The 11,371-nt window shown below is 58.0% G+C and overlaps 1 protein-coding gene across 4 annotated transcripts in view; it reads right to left on the bottom strand.

The window, feature by feature from the left end:
* Positions 1–2,501: 2,501 nt before the first annotated feature.
* Positions 2,502–11,371, bottom strand: part of TMCC2 (transmembrane and coiled-coil domain family 2) — a 40,045-nt gene continuing 31,175 nt past the window's right edge. For all 4 annotated transcript variants that reach the window (XM_045536024.1, XM_045536025.1, XM_045536026.1 and 1 more), the window contains 3 exons: positions 6,315–7,255; positions 4,556–4,691; positions 2,502–4,012 (listed from right to left, as the gene is read on the bottom strand). In XM_045536024.1, the coding sequence (XP_045391980.1) occupies positions 3,701–4,012; positions 4,556–4,691; positions 6,315–7,255 (1,389 nt within the window). In that variant the 3' untranslated portion in view covers positions 2,502–3,700. The remainder of the gene's footprint in view (positions 4,013–4,555; positions 4,692–6,314; positions 7,256–11,371) is intronic.

The raw sequence follows: 11,371 nt of genomic DNA, 5'->3' as shown, positions 1-11,371 counted from the left end.
CCCCGCGCCGGAGACCACGGTCAGAGGAGGGCGGGGCCCCCCACACTGATACGTGTGCAAGGCCAGGTAGGAGCAGTCAGCCCGGGCCAGGCAGGCCTAACCTAGTCCTCGCTCAAGCTGTGGCTTGGCCTCTTGGGACTGGGCTGGCTTTGTCTACCAGACGGAGAGGAGAGGTGGCCAAGGATAAGGAGGCTCCAGGCTCCCAGGAAGGGGGACCGTGAGGGCCCATACTGGGCCTTCAGGGGTCAGAGGCTGAGACTCACTCAGTCACCCTCAGCCTGCACGGCTCTGCATGGTCGGCCTTAGACTTCTCTGAGCAGTTCCGCATTTTAACATCCTATGGGGTCAGGAACATGCAGGATGTCAAGTCTCCTGTGAGCCAATGTCATTTCCATTCCTCCTGGCAGATGAGGACACTGGTTGGAGAACAGCTAGAACCTTGTGTAAGGTGAGTGGCAGCGCTGGGATCTGAGCCCAGGTCTGCCAGCCCCTTAATATTGGGGTCCAGACCTCACTTAAGGGGGAACTAAGCCTGCCATGAAGATCCCTCCAGGTGCCCCAGCTACAGCTCCCCTCTTCTCCCACCCTGTGGCCCTAAGTCTCTCCTGCTCCCCTCCCTCCCTCTGCAACCCAGAACCACACTGGCCCCGGGCTGGCAGGGGTTAAGTCACCTCCCACTGGCTTTAGTGTTTGCCACGGCGGCTACGCCTGTTGCAGCCCCACAGTTTCAACAGGGCTGGCAGGGCATGCCAGCTCTGCACGGGCACGGTAAACACGCCCGCCCCAGGCCAGCCACCTGCCTGCTGGGTGCTGCCGCAGCAGAACAGTGCCAGCTCCAGGTGGAGGTGAATTCTCAGCTGCCTCCACCCTGGACAGACCCGGGCTGGGGGCAGTGCACCGGCCTGGCTGAGCCCTCTGGCCCCCAGTGGAGGGGCTGGGACCCGCAGGACGGATGCTCTGGGCAGGGCCTGCCTGTTGGTCCTGCAGTCTGAAGGAGGATGGTCTCGGCAGAGGAGGCAGCACTGACTCAATGTCTCACCTTACGAACCCCAGGTGGTAGAAGGAGGCTGGGCAGGAGTGGGGGTAACTCACCCCCTTTTACAGAGGGAGCTGAGGCACAGACACAAACAAGGAAGCATCAGGGACCATCGAGGAACAAAACCCAACTCCCGCATAGGCAGGGCTTTACCAGACACACTGGCACGCTGAGGCGCACACAGGCCGGTGTTGTGTGCTTATTCCAGATGACCCTGCCCGGCTGACCTTCCCCCACCTCCCCAGTTTGCTTTGCAGCCTCAGGATCTGCTAAGAATGTCCAGCCACCACCCCTTCCCTCCTTCCCTCCTCCCTCTCAGTGTGGACTGTGGCTGGCAGTGACATTCAATTCAGGGAAGGCACCTGACCTTGGGGAGGAATGTGGGAAATGTCTGCATCCTGGAGCAGCCACCCCCCACCTGGGGCCCAGGAATGTGGGCTCCAGGCCACCTGCGCCTCCCAAGGCAGGTGTGTGCAGGGTCCAGGACTGACGCTGTTGGAAGATACCGGCAAGGTCCTCTGTGCAACTTCTACCCCATACAGAGGGTGGAGATGTCACAGGGTCAATGCCACCCTACCTGTGGTGCCAGCACAGCGTCCTCTCCAAGCCGGTTAGGCCACTGTCCGTGACTCCTGGAGTCTCCTGGAGCCTGAGGCCACAGATGCAGCAGAACCACGGAATGCCACGGCCCTTCAAAACTAGCAGCTACTACATCCATCCTATATTACAGATGTGGAAACTGAGGCCAGAGAGGGGATGTGAGTTGGCTGCAGGTGCACTAATTACGGGCCAGGACTCAGGTCTCTGGCTCTGGGCTGGGTGCTTTCCCAGAACCCCTCCTGTTCCCATGAGGCTGGAGGTCAGCATCTCCTCCTCCTCCTTCCCCCACTGGGGAGACTCAGGTGGCCTCTCCCCAACTCCCGTGGGGTTCCTGCTGGGAATCCTGGTCCTTCTGGGGTGCCCTTCTGGGGGAATCGCCAGGGGTGGGGGCTCCAGCCACAGAGCAGAGGACCTGGTCGCTATGCGCGACACTGTGCTCCTCTTCCTGGACAGCAGGTGCCACGAGCTCAGGCTGCATGGCACTGGCCAGGCCGAGCTGTAGCCACTCCAGCAGCTGCCCCTCTTTGGGACCGAACCCTGAGAAAGGCTTAGAGTATGGACTCTGCTGCCCTCTCGTGGCCACATCTGGGCATGACTGCTGTCATCCAGGCCTCGGGCAGCTCATCTGCTCCACGCTCTCCTCCAATTCCTCTCCACCGGGCTGGATGGGTGGGTGTCATCCCTCCCGGAAGCATCACTTACTCCAGAGCTGTGGCTGCACACAGCGAGGCGCCTTGTTCCATGTCGATCCTGGAAGAAGAAGGCCTCAGCCGGCAGGTGAGGCCCAGCCCTGCTGCTCAGAGCGTGGCCACGGGGGGGACGCGGGCTTCCCACAGACAACCTAATGAACCAGCACCAGACAGGATGGTTTGAAAATTTAGAGGATATTTATTTCTGGGGGTGCATGACAGCTGGCAGGCACTGCGTTCCCTGTTCCAGGGGACCCTCCTCTCCTCTGCGGAGAAATCCCCTCTCTTCTCGGAAGTGCCCATGGGGAGGCTGGGAGGTGAAAAGAAACCATACACGACACTCCAGAGCCTTAAAAAAAATAAAGCAACAAACAACCTCCTCCACACAAATACACACTTACAAAATAAATAGATGTATAAAAGAGAGGCCACGTTCCTCCCCATCCCGGCTAGGGGCTGCTTCGGGAGAAGGGGGCTGGGTGGCTTGGTCCCACTCCTCCCAGCCAGGAGTATCTAGAGGCTAAATGGTATGGAAGTGCCCGAGGAGACAGGAGTCAGCCCTGACTGCAGAGAGAGGAAGGGTGGACCTCTCCCTGGAGCTCAGGGGGGAGGATGGGGATAGGGGGCAAGGGACAAATAAATAAATAAATAAAACCCAACACGCTCCCAGGGGCCTAAGGGCTTAGGCTGAGGCTCAGGGCCCCTGGGGCCTGTTTCCCTGAAAATAGCAGATCCAGTGACAGGCAGAAGGAACATCAGGGAAAACACAAGTCCAAAGCCACATCGCACCTGACCTCCAGAGCCAGCATCCTTCAAATCACAGGCGGCCCAGAAGCCGCCTCAAACCAGCTCTAGAGGGAAGAGGGGTGGGGAGTGGAGCTGCTCTGAGCTGGCTCTCTGGCCTTGGGGGCACCTGAAGCCGAGGGACCCCTCCCTTCCCGGTACCCTCTGGGGCCAGCAGAGCCTCCTTCCCTGCCTTCATCCCGACCTTCTCCACCAGGGGGAACGGTGGCTTCTCCAGGGTGGACTCTTCCCTAGAGAAGTTGAGGCAGGGCCCTCTCCTCCTATTCTTAGTGGCCTTCCTGACCCGGGGCACCCCCAGGTCAGCTGGGAAAAGTCCCCGTGTGACTATAAATAATCAAAACAGCCCAATCCCGGTGTCCTCTGCCGTCTCCAGCCAGGGCTCCAAACTGCCTTGGGGCCGACGGGGAGAAGGTGTCAGACAGAAGCAAGTACAGACAAGGGGGCAGGAGCTGCTGGAATGGACAGTCTGGGCAGGAGGCCAAACCGGAAACACGAAGAAGTCCCGGGGTCCCTCCTGGAGAAGGTGGCCAGCTGGGGACCGGAGAGCACAGGGGAGGGGCGGGCTGGCCACTCAGCTGGGCAGCAACGCGTGCTCCAGGAGGTAGGTGAGGGAGTCCCAGTGCTTCCAGAGGAGGAACAGGACGAGGACCAGGAGGGCGGTGCTGGTGCTGCGCAGGCGCGTCTTCATGAGAGGTGTGATGAAGTTGGCGATGGTGGACACGAACACCAGCAGCACGGCCATGAGCGCCAGGATCACGTTGATGAACTTGCCCAGCAGTGCCCGCGCGTTGGCGTTCTCCACGCCCTCCAGCTGCACCACCTGCTGCTGCTGCTGCTGCAGCTCCAGCTTGGTGACCCGGGTCAGGCAGGACTCCACGGCCTCCTGCAGGGGTGGAGGGGTTGGCACATGGGAGCTCGGGATGGGCAGGACCCCTAGGCCGAGCCCGCCCTGCCCCTCCAAGAAGGTGATAATACACAAGGTCCCCTCTCCAAAGGCCAGGCGGGGTGTAGGGTGAGCAGCAGCAGCTGCGGGCAGAGCCCTGTCATCATGACTCTCTGGGGAGGACGCTAGGAAATAGGAGTCTTGATTAATAGGGAGGCGAGGAGCTGGCCCACTCCCAGCTCCCTCTCCGGACAGGCTAGAGCCTGGCAGTTCCAATGACTCATCTGCAAGGCTGCCATCAAGGAGGAGGGGGCACGGGCAGCCCTCGCCTCGGCCTTCGCTCAGTGCACACTGTGGGCCTCAGGCCTGCCTGGCCCTTATCTCCACCCCATCCCACGCCGCCCTCCCTATCCGTGTGCCTATCTGCCCTGCCAACGGCCCAGCCTGTGCCTGTCATCCCCCGCGAGATAAGAACCCTAACCCTGTGCTGCTGCCAGCTCTCCCAGCACGGCAGGGACCTCCCAAGGTTGCCCCTGGCCATACCTGGATGTCCCGAGCCCTCTCGTAGGACTGGTAGGCCACCTTCTCCTCCATGCTGGCCAGCTCCTGCTTCAGGTTTGTCATCTCATTCTGGTGAAGCTCAGTGAGGTCATTGAGCTGCTCCTCCAGCCGCTCGTACCTGGCAGAGGGAGAAGGAGTGACACCAGCCCCGGCTCCCTGAGCGGCCCTTCTCCCCCAGAGCCGATTCATTCATTCTCTCGACAAACAATGATTCAGCTCCCCCCACGTGTCCAGCCCTGCTCTAATTTTAACAGAACAACAATGGGAGCTACTATTTACACAGCACTGCATACTGGCAGGCAGTGCGCTGAGCATTCTACCCGCATCACCTCGCAGGACCCTCCCCACAACCCCGTGAGATAAGTGCTGGTGCCACCCCCAACTCCAGAGAGGACACAACTGAAGCGCAGAGGTTAAGGGACCTGCCGGGGTCACACAGCTCGTGAATGGAGCAGTTAAGGACTGACTGACGTCAACCTGGGCTCTTAAGCCCTGGGCTAAGATGCTCTCCTGGGTACAAGGGTACATGGATTTGGAGGACACGGTCCCTGCTCCGAAGGCACAAAGTATCCCCAGACGACTGCTGTATGGGGGGTGGTTAGTTTTATTTATTTATTTATTTATTTATTTATTTATTTTTGAGACAGCTTCTCGCTCTGTGGCCCAGGCTAGAGTGCCGTGGCATCAGCCTAGCTCACAGCAACCTCCAACTCCTGGGCTCAAGCGATCCTCCTGCCTCAGCCACCCGAATATCTGGAACTACAGGCATGCGCCATCATGCCCGGCTAATTTTTTCTATATATATATTTAGTTGTCCAGATAATTACTTTCTATTTTTAGTAGAGACGGGGGTCTCGCTCTCTTGCTCAGGCTCGAACTCCTGACCTCGAGTGATCCTCCCGCCTCGGCCTCCCAGAGTGCTAGGATTACAGGCGTGAGCCACCGAGTCTGGCCAGGAGTGGTTAGTTTTTAGGCAGGGTTCCCCCTCAATTATCAAAGCCTCCACACATATAAAGAAGAAAAAGTGCTAAATAAGGAAAAGATCCCTCTAAATCCCAGAGAGCAAGTGCCAAGTGCCAGATAAGAGGCCCAGAGCAAGCAGCAGAGCAGGCCCCGAGGCAAGGAGAAAGGGAGGCAGGAGGGAAGACAGGGAAGGAGACAGGGCGAGACACCAGCTTGATTCTGGATGACCTTAGAGCTTCACCTGGATGTTCAAACTTCTCATGCTACACATTTACATATCTGACTACACAGGTTTGGACTCACTAAATCTTCACTATCACCCTGTAAGGTAGGGATCAAAGTCATCTCCACTTCATGGACAAGGAAACCAGGTGCAGAGAGTGTTATCTAGCTTACTCAAGGTACATAGTAAATAATAGAGCTGAGATTTGAATCCAAGTAATCTGACTCCAGAGTCTCCCTAGATGAGAGGCCATGCAGCTGGTCTCTGCCTCAGTTTCCCCTTCTGTACACTAACCATATAACAATTCAGGCAAGGGTCCTCAGATCATCCCGAGATAGGCAGACCCTTCCTTCCATAGGCCCCGCAACCCTGTCTTCCAGCTGCCCTGACCAGTCTGGACAAAGGATCCTCAGGGCCTCCTCCCGGGCCCCTCCAGCAGCCCAGACCCTTCTAGATGCTCCTCCGTCTGCCTCCACAACCCTGATTCTGAAACCTGGTGCCCCTCACCTCACCCCAGGGTCCGGCGGGGCAGCGGGGGGCCGGGCAGGCACCTACCTGTAGCGCTCCTCTTGCAGGCACTGGGTCATGTAGGTGTAGTCCCTCTGCAGCTGAGTCTTCAGGTCCTCCAAGGAGTCCTCCAGGTGTGACTGTCCCTCCTTGATCTCCCGCAGCTCCTCCAGCAGAGTGTCCAGGTTTCCAGGGGCGCCATACAGCGTGTTGGACTTGGGGCTCCCCAGTGCTCCACCAGGCCCAGCCCCGGAGTTGCTGCCCGCCCCGGCCGAGCTGGCGCTGGCACTGGAGCACTCGTCGTCGCTGCCGTACTTGGGGCTGGACACGAGTGTGGCGCTGCCACTCAGCGCCCGGGCTGCCTCCTCGGGGGGCCCATCTTCCAGGGGGTCCTTCAAGTGGGCGATGTTGTCGGCACTGCCAAACTTGTTGCGGATCAGGCTGGCAAACTCGCGGGGCTTGGACACCACGGCGGTGTGGGTGGCCTGCGAGAGGCCCGAGAGGCTGCCCTTGACGCCCTCCACCACGCCGCCCCCAAAGCCACTGATGCCTGCGCGCACGTTGGCGCCCACGTCCTTGAGCCCCTGCTGCATGTCCCGCAGCACGTCCTTGGGCTGCCGCGAGGGCCCGTTCTGCTCGATCTCCTTCAGGCGCCGGCGGTAGTGCTCCAGCTTCTTGTGCAGCTGGGCGATGGTCTGGGCCGACTTCTGGTTCTTCTTCTCGAACACCTGCTTGATGCGCGACACCTGCTGCTTGTCCGCGTTGTTGGCCAGCTTCAGGTACTCCGCCACGTTGTCGTCTCGCGCCTCCTGCTCGATCTTGATCTGCTCGGTGATCTTCAGGATCTTCTGGTGCAGGTGGTCAATGGCGGCCTTGGTCCGCTGGGGATCTGGTGCCCCGTCCGGCACGTCCAGGCTGATGGGGCCGTCAGTGTCCCCATGGCCGGGGCCGGAAGGGAGGCTCAGGGCCACGAGGTCCCCCTTGTCGACCTGGGGAAGGAGGCAAGCAGAGGAAGCATGGATAAATCATGAGCCCGAGGGCATGCCCCTGGACGCCTCTGGACTTGGTTTTTCTATCTGAAAAATGGGTGCAGGGTGAATAAGAAACTTCAGGGAAAGAGAGTTCAACAGAATACAACCACCACCACAGCAGCACTCCCTTACAGCTGCATGCTGCTGGCTGCTCACGGAGGGTTCTCACGTCTGCTCCCTACGCAATCCCCACAGCACCCCTCAAGTGCAGTCTAAGCAGATCTGTTCCTCCTTTGGCCCAGGGAGGTCAAGGAAGTTGCTCCGGGACACACAGCGAGGAAAAGACAGAACCTCCAGCCCAGAACTCTCACTGCTCCGGTGCAATGAGGTCTGAGGCCTCATTTGAAGCCTCACAGTTCAATTTCTCAGCAATTGCGACAAACTGTCTCTCAGGACTCAACCTCCCCATAAGGCGCATCTCCCTGAGAGCTGACCAAAGCCGACACCCGGGTGCCACTCCTCCCTGCCCTCCCCACCCCGTCGCGAACACAGCTCCGCAGGCCACCTCACCTCTGCTGACACCTCTCCTGGGCCCCTCTGTTACCTTCCAGTTCTCTACAGTGGTTGGCAACCTCTTCCGCTTCATGGTGGCGGGAGCACACGGCCCTTCCCAGCCTCCCAGAGCGGGGAGAGCAGCACACGCCCACCCGCCCTGCTGGCCAGGTCCCCAAGGACTGAAGCCCCAGAGGTGACTCACAGGCCAGGGGAAGCAGGGGCCAGTCCGGGGGCCTGAGGGTGTCCGCCGCCCAGCCTTGCAGGGGGCGAATGCGGAGGAAGGAAACGACGGCCCCCTTCACTCCCCACCAGGCAGTCAGGCTTCCCAGGCACATCGGGGTGGCACAAAGAGAGACAAGGAAAGGAGAGGAGAGGCCGAGAAAGGATGAGGGGGAGGGAGAGAAAGGAAGGGAAGGTCACAGAAGATAGGAAAGATGAGAAGTGCAAGGTCGGATGAGAGCGCCAGGCCTGGAGCCCAGCTCTCCCGGGGCCTGGCCCCCTCGGCCTGTTGGAGGATCTCTCTGTCCACACCCGAGTCCCCAGCGTCTTATCACCACGCAACAACGGAAGCAGCAGGAAATGGCTCAACCCCGTGTATTTTTACACACAGCACACCGCGAGTGAGGCCGGGTCAGATCATTCGCTCGCTCTTTGTATGTATGGGAGGGGGCAGGGGTGGGGTCAGCTGTATGTGGGGGAAGGGGTGAAACACAAAGAAAGTGGCCTAGTCACACACACCAGAACCGGAAGTGGCCCATGCCAATTACAGGCAGGAGTCACTGGGCTCTATTTCTGCAAAAGTGTAAAGTTATTGGAAAACACCATTGAAAACAACAGCCTGCCAAACTCAGGAGCCAGGGCAGGGTGGCCCCTCCGTGGGGTTCCTTGGGGCTTTTTCAGGTCACAGTTCCTCTTGCGTTTGCCTGGGTCTTCCCGCATGTCCCCCTGCCCTCCCTCCAGGTACACACACCTTCAGGACTCTGCTCCTCAGAACCTCTGACCTTTCCTACCCCAGGAGCCAGTTCCACAGTGTTCCTCGAATGATCTGTCGCAAGGTCTAATTACAACTAGTCTGACTTAAAACCTTACCCTGCAATTAAACATTTCCCTCCTGCCTTGTTCCCTTCAGTGACCGCAAATAGCCCATCTCTCCATTTTCCTGGTCTTCAGGGTCCTTGCCTATAAAATAGGGCAATTACAGGTACTCTCAGGTCTCTTGTGAGGATTACGTAAGATGATATCTGTACTTAGCCTGGTGCGAGGTAGACAGAAGGTACTCATTAAATGCTGAGTCTGAATCTAGTCAGCACAATCCTTTTTTCCCCGGGAAACAGAAAATGCCTGAAATCCAGCTGGCCTAAATTTATTTCAGATATTACACCAACACATTTACTGCACATTGATAGAACTACACAAAATTAAGTTCTATGTGCAACAAGTGGCCTTTGATATCAAAGAACTCAGCTCTTTTAAAGCCACTGTCCTGGCTGGGCATGGTGGTTCACACCTGTAATCCCAGCACTTTGGGAGGCTGAGGTGGGAGGATCACTTGAGGCCAGGAGTTTGAGAACAGCATGGGCAACATAGCAAGACCCCATCTCTACAAAAACCAAAAAAAAATTAACCAGATGTAGTGGTGCACCTGTAGTCCCAGCTACTCAGGAGGCTGAGGCGGGAGGATCACTTGAGCCCAGGAGTTCGATGTTGCAGTGGGCTGTGATGACGCCACTGCACTCCAGCCTGGACTAGAACAGAGAGAGACCTGTCTCTTAAAAAGGAAAAAAAAAAGCTGTTATCCTTTCCAAAATGCCCAACCCTCTTTCACTCTCTTTCCAGGAGAAAGAACATCTAAAAAAATGGGTTTGGGTCTCTGGTGCCTCGTTGCCATTGCCTTTGTAATGGAGAGCCCATCTGTCCCACCTACGCAGGGGAGGGTGGGAGGAGCCAGTGAGAAATCGGTGTGAAAATGCTGTGAAAAGCGAAAGTGCTTTAGGACCATAAAGGAGTGTAAAATAGTAAAGTCCCCGCCTGCCATGGCTGTCCTCTGGCAGCCTGGCCCTTTCCTCCCTCGACTTGACATCTGTCTGGATTACAAATGGAAAAGCAGAGGTGAAGCTGGCTGTGAAACCCCCCGGAAGGAGAGGGGAATGGACACTGCGGGGCCTGACGGCAGGGTGCAGAGGCCAGGGCGGGGTCCCGGCCCCCTTGCTCACCCCTCTTCTCTACCCAGACTCGAGCGTGGGAGTCCTGCGGCAGGACACCAGCTCCTCCCTCACCCTCCATGAAGGCCTGGAGACATCCTTGGTGACATGACGGTCTACAATGCCTGGACCAAGCCGCTCCGTCTCCAGTCCCAGAATATCCCCACTGTGTTCTCCTCCCCAGGGAGAACTCAGCTCCTCCAGCTCCCAGGGAGGCGGCATCTTTGCCGTGTGGCCTCCCGGCTCTTCTCCAATTACCATTCTAAACCCCTGGGACCAAGGGTAAAGGTAACAGCTACAGTCAGCCCCGCGCATCCACAAGCTCTGTGTCAGCTGATTCAACCAACTGTGGGTCAAAAGTCAGTGTTTTACACAGATGAAATCATTTAATCCTAGCAACAACCCGTGAGGTAGGTAGCATTGCTGTTTCCAGTTTACAGAAGGGGAAACCAAGGCCCATGGATGTTAAGTAACTTGTCCAGGACTACACAACTCCTAAGGTAAGCACCTAGAATCTGAATCCTGTCTGACTGCAAAACCCAGGGCCTAACCCTGCTGCATCCACAGGCTCAGAGGGGAGCCTGGTCCTCTGCCACCGTCTCAGGAAGCGCAAGTGGAGATCGGTGGTCTTAACCGAGGCCCCGCCTCACTCCAGAGCAATGAACTAGGAATTTCCTATGGCTGGGACTGTGGGCAAGGACAAAGAAAGTTCTCCCCAGCCCTCTCCACACCAGGTGCAAATCCTTGGAAATGTCCAAATAGTGGCTGCAGGTTTAAAACCACCTCTGAAGACTCATCACTGTGACTTCTCCAGCTTCCCTCACTGGAGCTCACCCTAATCCTGGTGGTCGCCATGAAGATGTCACTCACCCACCCCAGCCCCCTCTCCAGCTTAGGTGCGCACACGCGTGCAAGCGTGAGAACGAGAGAGGGAGGCGGTTTGTGTGTGTGTGGGTGGGGGGGTGGAGCTGGGGAAACACTGGGCGGGAGATACCGAGATCCTGTTCGTGGTTTTTGCTCTCAAGACTGAGACACCTCAGCCACCACGTACATCTGCATTAACTCCCTTGAGTAAGTCTCCCTGCCAGCTTCTACAACCGACTGACCACAGGGGATCCTGATTCAGATACTGAGCTCGGCCCTGCCTGCAGCCTGGAGCCTCCAGAAAGCATCTCAGGGCTCCTCCCACACACCAGCCTCCTCCTCAGACCCCGCAGTCCCCACCCTGCCCATCAAAGCAGCACAGAGGGGATCCAAGGATGTAGGCAGAGACTGCCTGGAGCCCCAGCCCGGGCTGAGACCCTCCTCAAATGGAGGATGGGAAGGCCTCACTCCGGCACTCAGATCCGCCCTTGTCACACACAGGCTGGCCAAACCT

The sequence above is a fragment of the Lemur catta genome, chromosome 23 (genome assembly GCF_020740605.2).
Source record: "Lemur catta isolate mLemCat1 chromosome 23, mLemCat1.pri, whole genome shotgun sequence".
NCBI lineage: Eukaryota > Metazoa > Chordata > Mammalia > Primates > Lemuridae > Lemur > Lemur catta.
The sequence above is the reverse complement of the archived record's forward strand: the minus strand, read 5'-3'. Positions and strand labels throughout refer to the sequence as shown.